The following is a 16927-nucleotide window of genomic DNA, read 5'->3' on the forward strand; positions in this document are numbered from 1 at the left end:
TAATATGTTTGCTGATGTACTTGCAAGTGTGTCTGCAACAACTGTTGCTTGAATATATACTCTGAGCCTGAGTAGTTTACACTTCAAACCTCTTCCTTCAGATCCTGTCCACAATGTTGTTCAAGTCCTTGAGAAGCAGTATTTAGAAGAAAAGAGGAATGCCCTTGAAGAACAGCGGCTCATGTATGAACGAGAGCTCGAACAGCTGCGACAGCAGCTTTCCCCCGAAAGACAACACCAGCACAGCAATGAGCGACTCTCTTACACGTCTCAGACAGCACAGCAGAAAATGAGCATATGGGCTGAAGAGAGGTTAGAACTGTCACTTCAAGATGCATATTAAACCAATTTCCTTGAAAAAGTATATCCCTGATCTCCTACTCTTCTATTTGATGTGCCCAGAGGTTTTATAAACCTCTTTACCATATCCATAACAAGAACAGTAACGGCTGTAGAGCAATATAGGGACTGTGCTTTTCAAAATATAAACATATTCTCATTTCAAGACATTATATTGTTGGGAAGGAACAAAAATATCCATGTGTAAGCAAATACAAGTTACAATCAACTCATGCGTTCCTATTATACATTTGTCCACTTTCCACTCTTTTACTGGTTGCCCTTAGCAACAGACAGCAGTTGAGCTTTGCTGTCAGACATGTCAACATAGCTTTAGCTATATAACTCTACAATGCATTGTTCTCTGGTATTAGGAAACCAGTAAAATTCCCTGCAAAATTGAGAATTTAGATTTAGACATGAATGAAGCAGAAAAAATCATGTACCTCAAAATTAGTGCAAGGTTTGTAAAGCTTCATTTTTATGTAGATTTTTTTTTTTTGTAAATCTCTTTTTTTATTTTCGGATATAACAAAATACAGAGTCATTTGAAAGATATAGGAACAAATTACAAAATTTTGACATTCTGCGACAGTACATTTCATAACACAATAGCAGTAACACCGAAAAATAAATAAATAACATTTCTCATAATTTTAATATGTCCATATTCACAATAGAATGGTGCAAAATTTTCGAAGATTTCTGCCTTTGATAACCTGTAAGAATGAACTAGGAAGCAATATACATGAGTCCCTTTCAATGTAAAGCTTACGAAAAGATCTGAGTAAATGAAATATGTCTACACAGTAGTCGTGTAATAACAAAAAATAGAATTGACATTAAGCTGAGTCAGGTGGTGAAAATCCTCTATAAAGGGTTATGTAAACGAATAGAGGCATTAAGTTTATGTCTATAACAATAATAGAAGGGTTAACCGCCTTTTTAGATGTGTTCGGTTCCTAGACGCCCAGAATCTGAAGAAACTAGTGCTGGTCGAGCCAGTGTCCAAGGTCTCCATTCCACTGGAAATTTTTCATGTTTACCCAAATCCCAACTCAATAGTTCCTCCATTCTGCACACCATGTCAACTTTTGCAATCCATTCAGTAATGGAAGGGGGTCGCTCAGATCTCCAATGTAAAGGTATATGCATTTTTGTTGCCATTAGGAGGTGAGTGAGCAAGTCATTTCTTTTTAGCGTATAAGTGCCTGAAGGAAGCCAAAATAAGATCAAAGAATGTGTCAAAACAATCGCTTTCTTGGTAATTGCTCTACAACAAGATTCAATTGTTGTCCAAAAGGGTTGTATGCGGGGACAGAACCACCAGATATGAGAGAGAGAACCTTTAGGCTGGGTTCACACGTGGCGGAATTTCACTTGAATTCCGCTGCGGACACTCCGCAGCGTTAATCCGCAGTGGAGCCGTTTCTCCATTGACTTCCACTTAAATTTAGAAGTGTTCGTTTAGACGATGCGTAAAATTCCGCTGCGGAGCATAGGCTGCGAAGCGGAATTTGGTGTCCGCAGCATGCTCTGTCTGTTGCGGAGCAGTGGCGGACTGGTTGCGGACTCATGGCGGAATTTCTCCATTGACTTCAATGGAGATTCTAAATTCCGCAATGAAGTCCGCAGCTGTCATGCACATGTTATGTGTGCTGCGGATGCGTCTTGCTTTTTTAACATGACATTTCTTCATTCTGGCTGGACCTATGTATTTCTAGGTCTACAGCCAGACTGAGGAAGTCAATGGGGCTCCCGTAATTACGGGAGCGTTGCTAGGAGACGTCAGTAAATAGTCACTGTCCAGGGTGCTGAAAGAGTTAAGCGATCGGCAGTAACTGTTTCTGCACCCTGGACAGTGACTACCGATCCCAATATACAGCAACCTGTAAAAAAATAGAAGTTCATACTTACCGAGAACTCCCTGCTTCTGTCTCCAGTCCGGCTTCCCAGGATGACGTTTCAGTCTAAGTGACGGCTGCAGCCAATCACAGGCTGCAGCGGTCACATGGACTGCCGCGTCATCCAGGGAGGTCGGGCTGGATGCCGAAAGACGGACGCGTCACCAAGACAACGGCCGGTAAGTATGAAATTCGTTTACTTTCACTAGGGAAAGTGCTGTCCCTTCTCTCTATCCTGCACTGATAGAGAGAAGGGAAGCACTTTTTCCGCAGTCCGCAGCAGCTAGTCCGCATCAATTTACTGCACATTTTGGGCAGATCCGCAGCCGTAATCCGCAACCCGTATTAGGTGCGGCATTGATGCGGACAGTTGCGGAGGAAATCCGCCACGTGTGGTCATGCCCTTATATGTGTTACATCTCCAGTATCTATCTGATATTGTCGGGTCCATTTTTTTGTAAAAACTCAGGGGTCTTATACCATCTGGTGATTGTTTAATAAGAGTTTTCTTGTACCCGTATACATCTTGAAAAGCCATGTGAGGAACTTACAATGCAAGAAACTTCTTCAGTAGTAAAAGTTAGATCAAGTTCCTTTTCCCAAGCTTGAACAAAGTTTGGTTTAGAGCGTTCTCTGTTCATGAGTAGACCAGAATATAATTTAGAGAGTAGTCCCCTTATGTGTTAGGTAATAAAATATACATTTCAAGCCAGGAAGGTTCCAGGATATTCGTGAACTTTTGTTTAAATAGAGTACAGACTTTTTGAAAATGAATGGTGTGCAGAAAGGTGGGAACTTGCAAACCCTCAGAAGTCAGTAAATCCAGTGTAGCTGTGTCCCTGAATGCATCAGATATATTATGGTCTGGTAATTTTCCCCATAACCCCGGAAGAGGATGCATGGTATCTGTAAAATGAGGCAATAGTTGCAAGGGAGCCAAAGAAGAGATCAATCTAGTTGGTGTGAGGGAATTTAAATCATTTTTGAAGACCGAAATCGTCTCTCTGGCAGTAGGGCTCGGTTTAAAAGTACTGTGAAGCTGAACAGCAGAGCCCCACAATTGCACTAGTCCATGTTTTCCCATCATGGCCCTCTCTACCACTAGGTCAAGTGAATTATCTGTGTGCCTCATCAGGTTCACCCATCTGCTCAAATGGGCTGCCCTATAGTAAAGCAGTGGGTCAGGTAAGCCTATACCTCCCAAGGAGGGTTTCAGAGTCAACAGCCTATAAGGAAGTCTAGGAGCTCTAGTGTTCCATAGAAATTTTGAAAAAATTCTACGAATTGTATTAAAAAATGTTTGCGGGATGAAAATCGGTATTGTTTGAAGGACATACAGCAGCTGGGGGAGTATATAGGATTTTAAATATTTTATGTTGATTTTAAATGTGTAATTTTTGATATTCCAAAGCAGAGTTTTTACTTTATGTGGTGTAGCTTTATATGTACATTGTATTAAGCAGAACATAGACAAGACATTCTCAATGTCTTTTATGCCTTATAGATAATACCAGTCTTTGAAAATTATGTCTACAGTGGCATTGTGCAGTGACATGATTGCCAGGTTTAGCATGCCACATGTGGCCACTTCAGGCAAAGAGCAATGTTACAAATGACATTGACCTAAACATGACAGTTCTCAGCCGCTAAACAATATTCTATTTTTATACACAATAGTACGTATTAAACATTGCTCAGTTTGTTCTGTACTGATCTTCTCATTTAAAGAGGCTCTGTCACCAGATTTTGCAACCAGTATCTCCTATTGCAGCAGATAGGCGCTGCAATGTAGATAAGAGTAACGTTTGTTTTTTTTTAAAACGAGCATTTTTGGCCAAGTTATGACCATTTTTATATTTATGCAAATTAGGCTTTCTAAAGTACAACTGGGCGTGTATTGTATATGTACATCTTGGCGTTTTTACTTCTTTTACTAGCTGGGCGTTGTGAATAGAAGTGTATGATGCTGACGAATCAGCATCATCCACTTCTCTTCGTTACCACCCAGCTTCTGGCAGTGCACAGACACACAGCGTGTTCTCGAGAGATCACGCTGTGACGTCACTTCCTGCCCCAGGTCCTGCATCGTGTCGGACGAGCGAGGACACATCGGCACCAGGCGACAGAGGCTACATCGACTTACTTGCAAACGCCGATGCTGCTGCAGAATCAACTGTAGCCTCTGGTGCCGATGTGTCCTCGCTCGCTCGTTTTAAAAAAAACAAAACTTGACTCTTATCTACATTGCAGCGCCGATCTGCTGCAATAGCAGATAGGGGTTGCAAAATCTGGTGACAGAGCCTCTTTAATGTGTATACATTTTTGGAGTCCACCAATAGTAAATTGATTATGATTGTTCTTAGCAGGTGTCCGTTTTGTAAGTGCGCATACTCCTGTGTATTATGGATCGAGCCTATTCTGGCATTAACATGTTAACTTTATTCTACAGGTCATTACAATTGCGGCAACACCAAAAATGTTTAGCTTTGTATAGGTTTTATTATTTTTGCACATGGAAATACAGAGGGGAATCTATTAAAGGGTAACTAAACTTTTAAAAAACTTTTGACATGTCATAGTGACATGTCAGAAGTTTTGATTAGTGGGGTCCGGGTGCTGAGACCCCCACCAATTGCTAAAACAAAGCAGCAGAGGCTCTTAGGTGAGCGCTTTGCTGCTTGTTTCTTATCAGCATTCCCCAGAAAGCAGAGCGAGCGCTGTACAGACTTATATACTATACTGCTCCGAGGAAAGCAGAGCAGAGACGATCGCCCAAGCGCTTCTGCCGCTTCGTTTTAGCTATTGGTGGGGGTCTCAGAGCTGGGACCCCATCGATCAAAACTTCTGACATGTCACTATGATATGTCAAAAGTTTATTAAATGTTTATTTACACTTTAAGGGTATGTGCACACGCAATGTTTTCAGCCGTTTTTTGGGCCGTAAACGTCCCGAAAAACAGCTGAAAGATCGGAAGCAGAACGCCTCCAAACATCTGCCCAGTGATTTCAATGGGAAATACGGCGTTCTGTTCCGACGAGGCGTTTTTTTACGCCTCGTTTTTAAAAACGGCACATGAAAAGACGCCCGTGAAAAAGAAGCGCATGTCACTTCTTGGGCCGTTTTTGGAGCCGTTTTTCATTGACTCTATAGAAAAACAGCTACAAAAACGGCCGTAAAAAAACGCAGCGAAAATTGCAAGTGGCTTAAAAAACGTCTGAATATCAAGGGAAAACAGCTCCGTATTTTCAGACGTTTTTGATTTTGTGAGTGCACATACCCTAATACTGCGCCTCATGTATCCTTTAATAAGATGCTTGATAGAGTACCTACAAAAACACCAAACTTCAGAAAGGCCAGTTTTCATGGGCTAAAGGGATGACCTTAACCCCTTAACGACCAAGGACGAAAATGAACGTCATGGTCGGCTGCTAGTTCCCGCACCATGACGTTCATTTTCGTCCGCATTTCAAACTGTCACTCTGTGTAAACACAGAGTGACAGACGCGCGCTGACAGCCGTCCTAGACAGCTGAGACATCAGTCTCGCCGGACAGCGGACCATCGCCGCTGCTTTCGGCAGTTAACCCCTTAAGTGCGGTGACGGATTGCCGTCGCCGCATTTGAGTGGTTTGAAGCACATCAGCAGCCCCCACGAAGTGATCGTGGGGGCTACCGATGCTTGTCACTGCAATCGAGGTCAGATAATGACCTCCGGCTTGCCATGTACGGAAGCCTCGGAGGAACAGCCTCCGGCCGTTCCTCCTCTGCTTCCTGTCAGTGTGACAGTCACGTCACAATGACAGTTAGAGTACATTACACTACGTGTGTAGTGTAATGTACTCTAGCAGCGATCAAACCTGCAAGTCTAAGTGTCCCCTAGTGGGACAAGTTAAAAAAGTAAAAAAAAGTAATAAAAATGTTTTAAAAAAAGTGTAAAAATAAAAGTTAGAAGTTCTATAAACACTAAATGCTTTTTTTCCTATAATAAGACTTTTATTATAGAAAAAAAATGAACACGTTAAAAAGTACACATATTTGGTATCACCGCGTTCGTAACGACCCCAACTATAAAACTGTAATGTTATTTTTCCCGCACGATGAACACCCCAAAAAAAATCAATAAAAAACTACGACAGAATCGCAATTTTTTTGGTCACCACCGCTCCCTAAATAAAGAATAAAAAGTGATCAAAAAGTCGCATGTACCCGAAAATAGTACCAATAAAAACTTCTATCCGTCCCGCAAAAAACAAGCCCTTACACAGCTTTTTTGACAAAAAAATTAAAAAAAAGGACCAAACCTATATACATCTGGTATCGCCGTAATCGTACAAACACGCAGAATAAAGTAAAAATGTCACCTATAGCGTACGGTGAGCGCCGCAAAAAGAAAACCTAAAAAACTGTGTCAGAATTCCTGTTTTTTGCTCAGGATTGCAAAAAAATTGAATAAAAAGTGATAAAAAAAAATCGCATGTACCCCAAAATGGTACCAATGAAAACGACAGATTGTCCCGCAGCAAATAAGCCCTCACAGGGCTCCGGTGGTGAAAAAATAAAAAAGTTCTGGCTTTCAGAATATGGCGATGCAAAATGTGCAGTGTTCCAAAAGCGGATAAGATCGGGCACCATTTATCAGTGCGACACTGGCCACACATCTATGAATTATTATTTATTTACCCCATTATTATACCCTCTTATTATGCCCTGATGTACTCCGCACAGATTACACATACCCTGATGTTCTCCACACAGATAACATATACCCCCACATTATAAACTGAAATACCAGCGAAACCCAAAACAGAAAAACTACCAAGCAAAATCTGCACTCCAAAAGCAAAATGGCGTCCCTCCCTTCTGAGGTCTGCAGCGTGCCCAAACAGCAGTTTGCGCCCACACATATGGCGTCGCCATACCTGAGAGAACCTGCTTAACGTTTTATGAGGTATTTGTCTTCTGTGGCACAAACTGGGCACAACATATTATGCACTAAAATGGCGTATCAGTGGAAAATTGCAATTTTCACTTTGAACCATCCGCTGCGCATTAACCCCTTTGCGCACTATGACTTAATTGCCGGTCACGGTGCGGCGGTTGATGTATGGAGCGGGCTCACGTGCTGAGCCCGCTCCATACGCTGCGGGTGTCGGCTGTGTATTACAGCAGGCCCCCTCGGTACTAACGGACAGGTACAGCGATCGCTCTGCTACAGAAGCCTGTAAGAATAACAATATACTGCAATACATTAGTATTGCAGTATATTGTACCAGCGATCCAATGATCGCTGGATCAAGTCCCCTAAGGGGATTGATTAATAAAATGTGTAGAAGAATTATAGTTATTAGTAGTGAGAATTTTTTTTTTTAAAGTTAAAAAAACAAAACACCTTTTCGCATTTTTCTTCTAAAGTAATGTAAAAAAATGAACAAAATTGGTATCGCTACGTCCGTAAAAGTCCGAACTATTACAATATACCAATATTTAATTTGCACAGTGCACACCTTAAAAAAATGTAATAATTTAAACCGCCAAAATCGATATTTTATTTTTTTTGTCACCTTCGCTCTAAAAAAAAAATGTAATACAACTTTTGAATCACTTTTTATGTACCAAAAAATGGTACCAATAAAAACTGCAGCGCCTCCCGCAAGAAATAAGCCCTCACACCACTCTATTGATGGAAAAATAAAAAAGTTATGGCTCTTGGAAAGCGGGGAGTGAAAATCTAAAATATGAAAGCAAAAAATGGATCAGTCCTGAAAGGGTTAATTCATTTCTAATGAAAAAACTTTTGACCACATGTGGGGTATTTCCGTACTCGGGAGAAATTGCTTTATAAAAAATGGTTGTTTTTTTCCTCCTTTATCCCTTGTGAAAATGAGAAAATGCAACATTTTAGTGGAAAAAATGTTGATATTAATTTTCGCGCCCTAATTACAATAAACTCTGCAAAAGACCCGTGGGGTGTAAATGCTCACTATACCCCTAGAAAAATTCTTTGAAGGTTTTTCCAAAATGGGGTCACTTTTGGTGGGTTTCCACTGTTTTGGTCCCTCCAGTGCATTGCAAATGCGACATGGCACCGAAAACCATTCCAGCAAAATCATAAATCCAAATGGCGTCCCTTCCCTTCTGAGCCCTGCTGTAGGTCCAAACAGCAGTTTATTACCACATATGGGGTATTGTCGTAATCGGGAGACATGGCTTTACAAATGTTGGGTTGCATTTTCTTCGTTATTCCTTGTAAATAATAAAAATTTCTATGTTGTTTCAGAAAAAAAGTACATTTTAAATTTTACAGACTAATTCCAATATATTTAGCGAAAAACCTTTGTGGTCAAAATGCTAACTATACACCTAAATAATTACGTTATGGGGTCTAGTTTTCTAAATGGGGTCGTTTATGGGGAGTTTCTATCGTTTTGGCAGCTCAAAGCCTCTCCAAATGTACAGTGGTGCCTAAAACATTTTCAAGCAAAATATGAGTCCTGAAAGCCTCCGGGTGCTCCCTTCCTTTTGGTCCTGCCGTGTGTCCAGGCAGCGCATTAGGGCCACAATGTTGGTATTTTTGAAAACAGGAGAAACAGGGTGATAGATTTTGTGGTGTGTTTCTTCATTCTCATGGTCGCTTTACAAAGAAATTGGTCTTCAAACTGATACTTTTATGAAAAAAAGTGAATTTTTTTTTTTTCACCTGCTATGTATTAAATTTAGCAAAAAATTGTGGGGTCAAAATACTTACTATACCCTTAGGTAAATACCTTAAGGGGTCTAGTTTTCTAAATGGGGTCATTTGTGGGGGTTTCCATCACTCTGAGACCTATGAGCCTCTGAAAACCTGGCTTGGTGCAGGAAAACAAAATGTACTTCAAAATTTATAAAATTATTATTCAATTTGTAAGTCCTCTAAATTGCTGAGAATTTATTTTACTTTTTCAAAAGTGCTGCCAAAATAGAGTAAAGAGATAGAAATATATATTTAATTAAAACATTTTTACAGTATGTGTGTACATATGTGACATATTGCAGTTAAAAATAGGGGAAAATGGTAATTTTTACAAAATTTCTTCCATTTTTCTATTTTTTTATTAATTTCCGCAAATCGTATAAGTCTACTTTTACCACTAAAATAAAGTACAACATGTGACGAAAAAACAATGTCAGAATTACTTGGATATTCAAAACTTTCACAGAGTTATTCTCTGATAAAGTCAGACATACCAGATTTGACAAATCTGGCTTGGTCATTAAGGGGTTAAGGGCATAAACTGGGACAATGTCCTCAAAAATAAAAATAAACAAACAAAATGAGACATTTTTAAAAGCCTCTTAACCCTTTCAGGACTGAGCCATTTTTTGATTTTTCGGTTTTCACTCCCGCGTTCCAAGAGCCATAACTTTTTAATTTTTCCATCAATAGAGCGGTGTGAGGGCTTATATTTTGTGGGAGGAGTTGTAGTTTATTTTAGTACCATTTATAGTTCCATATAATGTACTGGGAAACTGAAAAACATTTCTTTGAGGGGTGAAGTTGGAAAAAACTGCGATTCCTCAATTGTTTTTTGGGTTTTGTTTTTACAGTTTTCACAGTGCGGTAAAAACGACAACTTATCTTAAATTTATTTGGGCTTTTTATATTTTACTACTTTTATTGATAAAAAATATTTTGTGTCGCCACATTCTGAGAGGCATTTTTTATTTTTATTTTTACTGATAGAGCGGCGTGAGGGCTTATTTTTTGCGGGACGAGCTGTAGTTTTTATCGGTACCATTTTTTGGTACGTAGAACTTTTTGAACACTTATAATTACATATTTTTTTTGAGAGCTAAGTTGACCAAAAAACTGCGATTTTGCCGTTTTCCATTCTTATTTTTTATGGCGTTCACCGTGCGTGTTAAATAACATTATATTGTAATAGTTCAGCCTTTTACGGACGCAGCAATACCAATTTTGTTTACTTTTTATTTTTTACATTACTTTAGGGTAAAAATGGGAAAAGGTGAGTTTTTTATTTTTTTTCACTACTAAAAACTTTTTTCACTTTTTTCTACACACTTTATTAGCCCCCCTAGGGGACTTGAACCAGCAATTGTTAGATCGCTGGTAGAATACACTACAATACTAACGTATTGCAGTATATTGTCATTTTTACATGCTTCTGTTAAGCACTGCCACAGGCAGGGCTTAGCAGAGGCAGAGTGAAGGCAGTCCTGGGGGCCTTCATTAGGCCCCTGGGCTGCCATGACAATTGTCGTCACCCTCCGATCTCGTTGCAAGTGGGATCGATGAGCTGTCGGAGGGGGCCGCTCCCCTCTTTTCAACGTTTTGCCTCTTTACAAATCTCTAGTCAGACCTCATATGGAATATTGTGTACAATTTTGGGCACATGTGTATAAGAAGGACATGGCTGAACTAAAATGAGTGCAAAGAAGAGCAACCAAGGTAATTAACGGAATGGGCCGATTGTAGTACCAAGAAAGTTTATCAAACTTGGGGCTATTCAGTTTAGAAAAAAGACGGATTAGGGGCAATTTAATTGCAATGTACAATTATATAACTGGATGTCACGAAGCGGGTCGGTGGACCGACTAGGCCGTACCGCCGTAGTGGGGAGGCAGCTGGCCAAACAACAGGAAACCCTAGCAATACAATGTCCCGCACAAGGGTATCTGGGTAGTCCAGACAGTGGCCACAGCTCTGGCACGGACGGAGAAGGGCGCAGCAGGTAACGCCAGATGTGGCGGATGACACAGGAGCCGCAGGTTGCGCCAGACGTGGCGAGTTCCTCCGGACATGGCAGATGACACAGGACGTAGCGGATTCCTCCGGACGTGCCGGATTCCTCCGGACGTGGCAGATGACACAGGACGTGGCAGAAGACTCCGACACTAGTTGGCACAGGAACAAGGACAGCACGGGATACAGGCGCAGTAAACAAGCCACGGGTAACAACTGGAACGGGAAACACTAAGGCCCTGTTCACACGGAGGTTTTTGACGAGTTTTTGACGCGGAAACCGCGTCGGAAAACTCGTCAAAAACCGCCTGAAAGTGCCTCCCATTGATTTCAATGGGAGTTGGACGAGTTTTTTACCGCGAGTAAAAAAAACGCATCGCGGTAAAAAGAAGCGTCATGACCCATCTTGAGGCGGTTTCCGCCTCCAAAACCCCATTTCAATTAGTCAGAAAGAGGAAAAAAACACCTCGACGAGTGTTTTGACGAGTTTTTGTCAAACCACTGTGCAAAAACCGTCTGGAGCAGTTTTTGCAGGAGGAATTTTCCTCCTGCAAAAAAACTCCGTGTGAATACAGCCTAAGGGACCATTTGCAAGACAGACTGGGAAAACTAACAATGCTCAGGCAAGGATCATAAGGCCTGGGACCTTCTTATGGACCAGAAAATCATGGCAGATGATGATGATGACGACTTCCTTTGTGTGCGCGCTGGCCCTTTAAGGCTGGGCACGAGTGTACGCGCGCACCCTACAGGATACAGCAGAACGGAGCGGAAGTGAGCGCTGGCGTCTCCTAGGAAGGAGATGGGGACCAGCGCTCACGGATCCATGGCTGCGGCCTTCGGGAGGTGAGTAAACCCGACGGCCCGTGGCCATGGATGCTACACTGGACAGTGCAGAGATCTTTTTAATGATCTTTTTACACCTAGGCCTGTAACAAGGACAAGGGGGGCATCCTTTACATGTAGAGGAGAAAAGGTTTCACCACTGTGACGTGACAGATGGGGATTCTTTACTGTAAGAGCAGTGAGACTATGTAACTTTCTACCACAGGATGTTGTGATGGTTGATTCTTTGAACAAGTACAAGAAGGGCCTTGATGCCTTTCTTGAAAAATGTAATATTACAGGTTATGAGTACTTCATTCTGGAGTTGGGATGTTGATCCAGGGATTTATTCTGATTGCCAAATTTGGAGTCAGGGAGGAATTGTTACCCTAATGAGGCGATTGACATCAATGTCATAGGGGCTTTGCCTTCCTCTGGATTAACACAGTAGGATTATAGGTTGGACTTGATGGGCCTGTGTCTTTTTTTTTAACCTTATCAACTATGTAATTGTGGAGCCAGGAGCACAGCCGTGCGCCATCCATTCCCTTTTCTCATTGGACATAAAATAAGAAAGAAAAAGAAGTATAGATGCCTCACCGCTCCTCCTCTCTCCTCTGTATCCCCTCAGGCTCCTTCAGCATGCTGCGGCTCATACAAGGTCCTGATGCCGAGCAGCGTCAGAGCCCTATATGTGATACAGCACTCCATGTCATCAGTGCTTTATCACATACAACGTCATGACTTCCTGGTGTCAAGTCCTTGTATGAGCTGCAGCATGCTGAGGGAGCCTGAGGGGACCCGGAGGGGAGAAGAGGAGCGGAGAGGTGAGCATACATTTTTTTATTATTACTTAATTGTCTGCTGGGAGGTATTCCAATTTGGGAGGGCAAGGTACGGGGCCCGGCACGGGCCTCTACAATGCTACACCCCACAGAGAAGCTGGCGTAGATTTCCACTATAATTTACGCCAGTTTTTTGCCATAAATTATATTAAGTTTGTCAGGCCTCTGTGGCCCAACTCCCTTTCCGGGAAGGCGGTGTAAAAAGGCCAAAGGGCTTTTGCGACTTTTCTACGCCAAAAAAACCTGCATAGAGGGGTTGATAAAGTCTCCCTACAGTGTTTGAGTTGTTGTTTTTTGTTTTTGATATTTTTTTTTCTATTTAACCCCTTCCCGCTTTGGCCACTTTTGACCTTCCTGACAGAGCCTCATTCTTTAAATCTGACATGTTTCACTTTATGTGGTAATAACTTTGGAATGCTTTTACCTATCCAAGAGATTCTTATATTGTTTTCTCGTGACACATTGGACTTTATGTTAATGGAAAAATTTGCTCAATACATTCAGTATTTTGAGAAAAATTGGAAAAATTAGCATTTTTCTAAATTTAAACGTATCTGCTTGTAAGACAGGCAGTTATACCACACAAAATTTTTGCTAATTAACATCCCTCATATGTCTACTTTAGATTAGCATCAGTTTTTGAACATTCTTTCATTTTTCTAGGACGTTACAAAGCTTAGGACTTTAGCAGCAATTTCTTAAGTTTTCAAAAAAATTTCAAAAGGCTATTTTTACAGGGGCCAGTTCAGTTGTGAAGTGGCTTGGAGGGACTTATATATTAGAAACGCCCAATAAGTCACCCCATTTTAAAAACTTCACCCCTCAAAGTATTCAAAACAGCATTTAGAAAGTTTCTTAACCCTTTAGACGTTTCACAGGAATTAAAGCAAAGTAGAGGTAAATTGACAAATTTCATTTTTTTTTGTTGCAGAAATTCATTTTTAATCCATTTTTTTGTAACACAGAAGGTTTTACCAGAGAAACACAACTCAATATTTATCGCCCAGATTCTGCAGTTTTTAGAAATATCCCACATGTGGTCCTAGTGCGCTTATGGACTGAAGCACAGGCCTCAGAAGCAAAGTAGCACCTAGTGGATTTTGGGGCCTCCTTTTTATTGGGATATATTTTAGGCACCATGTCCGGTTTAAAGAGCTCTTGCGGTGCCAAAACAGTGGATATTCCCCAAAAGTGACCCCATTTGGGACACTACACCCCTCAAGCAAATTATCTAGGGGTATAGTGAGCATTTTGACCCCACGGTTTTTTTGCAGAAATTATTGGAAGTAGGCCGTGAAAATTAAAATGTAAATTTCTTCAAAGAAAATGTAGGTTTAGCTAATTTTTCCTCATTTCCACAGGCCAAGTAAAACAAAACCCCATATATGGTCATAAACTGCTGTGTGGACCCACGGCAGGGCTTAGAAAAGAAAGGCCACCATTTGGATTTTGGAGTTCAAATTTAGCAGGAATGGCCCTGTGGGGACGAAACAGTGGAATCCCCCACAAGTGACCTCATTTTGGAAACTACACCCCTTGAGGATAGTGAGCATTTTAACCCCACAATTTTTTTGCAGCAATTGTGAAAATGAAAATCAACATTTTTTCAAAGAAAATGTAGGTTTAGCTAATTTGTTCTAATTTCCACAAGGACTAAAGGAGAAAAAGCACCACAACATTTGTAAAGCAATTTCTCCCGAGTAAAACAATACCCCACACGTGGTCATTAACTGCTGTTTGGACACACGACAGGGCTCAGAATGGAAGGAGCACTGTTTGGCTATTGGTTTTTTGGGCGCTATGTCGCATTTGCAAAGCCCCTGTGGGACCAAAACAGTGGAAACCCCCAGAAGTGACCCCATTTTGGAAACTACACCCCTCAAGGTATTTACCTAGGGGTGTAGTGAGCATGTTAACCCCGCAGGTGTTTTGCAGAAATTAGTGTGCACTTGATGTTGCAGAGTGAAAATGGGATTTTTTTTTTGCATAGATATGCCAATATGTGGTGCCCAGCTTGTGCCACCATAACAAGACAGCTCTCTAATTATTATGCTGTGTTTCCAGGTTTTAGAAACACCCTACATGTGGCCCTAATCTTTTCCCTTGACATTCAAGCAGGCTCAGGAGTGAAAGAGTACCATGCAAAGTTAAGGCCTAATTTGGCGACTTACAAAGTATTGGTTCAGAAGGACTCTGATATGAAATAATAAATGAAACCCCTGAGAAGTGACCCCATTTTGGAAACTATACCCCTCAAGGCATTTATTAAGGGGTGTAATGAGCATTTCACCCCACAGGCCTTTTCCATAAATAATTGCGCTGTGGATGATGAAAAGTAAAAATTTTAATTTTTCCTTAGATATTCCATTTCAGTGGCAAATATGCCATGCCCAGTTTGTGCCACTGGAGACACACATCCCAAAAATTGTTAAAATGGTTCTCCCAGGTATGGCGATGCCATATATGTTGAAGTAAACAGCTGTTTGGGCACGCTGTAGTGTTCAGAAGGGAGGTAGCGCCTTTTGGAGCGTGGATTTTGCTTGGTAGTAGTTTTGTTTGGAGTTTTACTGGTATTTTAGTGTATAATGTGGGTACATGTAAGCTGGGCAGAGTACATCAGGGGCATAGTCAGGTGATATAATAATGGGGTAAAAAAACAATAAAATAATTCATAAATATTTGTTATGCTGTGAAGCAATCCTTTCTGCACAGGCCAGTGTCGCACTGATAAATGGTGTCCTTTCTTATCCTCTTTTGGTACACACTCTGCACATTTGCAGTTTGGGGAATTTTGCTGAGAAGTGTTGTCCTGGTATAATACGGGCGCCCTCGCTTCCAGCAGATATGTTTGGGCCCTCCCCTTCCTGGTTCCCTAATTTTAGGGCCTTGATAAATTGCCTTTTGAAACTGAAGAAATGTTCCCATCTTAGCTGCACAACTGCATATTTTTCTTTCCTGACTTATTGGAACCTTAACTTATTTAATTTTTCATAGACGTAGTGGTATGAGGGCTGTTTTTTTTTGTGGGACGAGCTGTAGTTATTATTGGTACCATTTTGGGGTACATGCGACTTTTTGATCACTTTTTAGCCTATTTTTTGGGAGGCAAGGTGACCAAAAAACAGCAATTCTGGCATAGTTTTTTTTATACAGCGTTCACCATGCGTTATAAACTACATGAAAACTTTATTCTGCGGGTCAGTACGATTCCGGCGATACCTAATTTATAGCGCTTTTTTATGTTTTACTACTTTTTGCACAGTAAAATTACTTTTGTAAAAATAATTTATTTTTTCTGTCACCATGTTCTGAGAACCATAACTTTTTAAGTTTTTTTCATCAACGGAGCTGTATGAGGGCTGTTTTTTTGTGGGACAAGCTGTAGTTAGTATTGGTACCATGTTTAGATACATGCGACTTTTTATTCCAATTTTTGTAGGGCAAAGTGACCAAAAAAACTAAATTCTGGCATTGTTTTTAGGCCTCATTTACACGAGCGTATTATACGCGCGTGCGACGCGCGTGCTTTTCACGCGTGTCGTACGCACCTATAATAGTCTATGGGGCTGTTTAGACGATGCGTGAATTTTGCGCTGCGTGAGTGCGTTGCGTAAAACTCACGACATGTTCTATATTCTTGCGTTTTTCACGCAACACGCACCCATTGACTTCAATGGGTGCGTGAAAACAACGCATGCCACACGGACGGTCCTGCGTTGCATGCGCGAAAATCACGCAAGAGCTGTCAAAAGGATGAATGTAAACAGAAAAGCACCACGTGCTTTTCTGGTTACAAACATCCAAACGGAGTGTCAAATTAGAGATGAGCGCACCGAACTTCACCGGGTTCGGCCGAACTCGTTTTGACCGAACCCGGCAAAAGATGTTCGGGTACGCGACGTCAGGAGACAGTCACTGCCCACGGTGCTCAAAGACTTAAACTGTTTCAGCACCATGGACAGTGACTTTCGATCACAATATACATATACGTGTAAAAAAAAACAGAAGTTCGGACTTACCGATAAGTCCCGGCTCCTTCCTCCAGTCCGACCTCCCGGGATGACAATTAAGGCCAAGTGACAGCTGCAGCCAATCACAGGCCAAGCACAGGCTGCAGCCAATCACAGGCTGCAGCGGTCTCATGGCCTGCCGCGTCATCCTGGGAGGTGGGGCCGGATGACAAGAGAGGGACGCGTCACCAAGGCAACGGCCGGGAGACCGGACTGGAGGAAGCAGGCAGTTCATGGTAAGTTTGAAAGTCTTTTTTTATTCAC

The 16927-nt window shown here is 41.4% G+C and overlaps 1 protein-coding gene across 6 annotated transcripts in view; it reads left to right on the plus strand.

The window, feature by feature from the left end:
• KIF13A (kinesin family member 13A) overlaps positions 1–16927 on the plus strand; it is a 223616-nt gene that overhangs the window by 128800 nt on the left and 77889 nt on the right. For all 6 annotated transcript variants that reach the window (XM_075826597.1, XM_075826595.1, XM_075826598.1 and 3 more), the window contains exon 17: positions 102–312. In XM_075826597.1, coding sequence (XP_075682712.1) covers positions 102–312 — 211 coding nt within the window. The remainder of the gene's footprint in view (positions 1–101; positions 313–16927) is intronic.

Source organism: Rhinoderma darwinii, chromosome 5, assembly GCF_050947455.1.
Source record: "Rhinoderma darwinii isolate aRhiDar2 chromosome 5, aRhiDar2.hap1, whole genome shotgun sequence".
Lineage (NCBI taxonomy): Eukaryota > Metazoa > Chordata > Amphibia > Anura > Rhinodermatidae > Rhinoderma > Rhinoderma darwinii.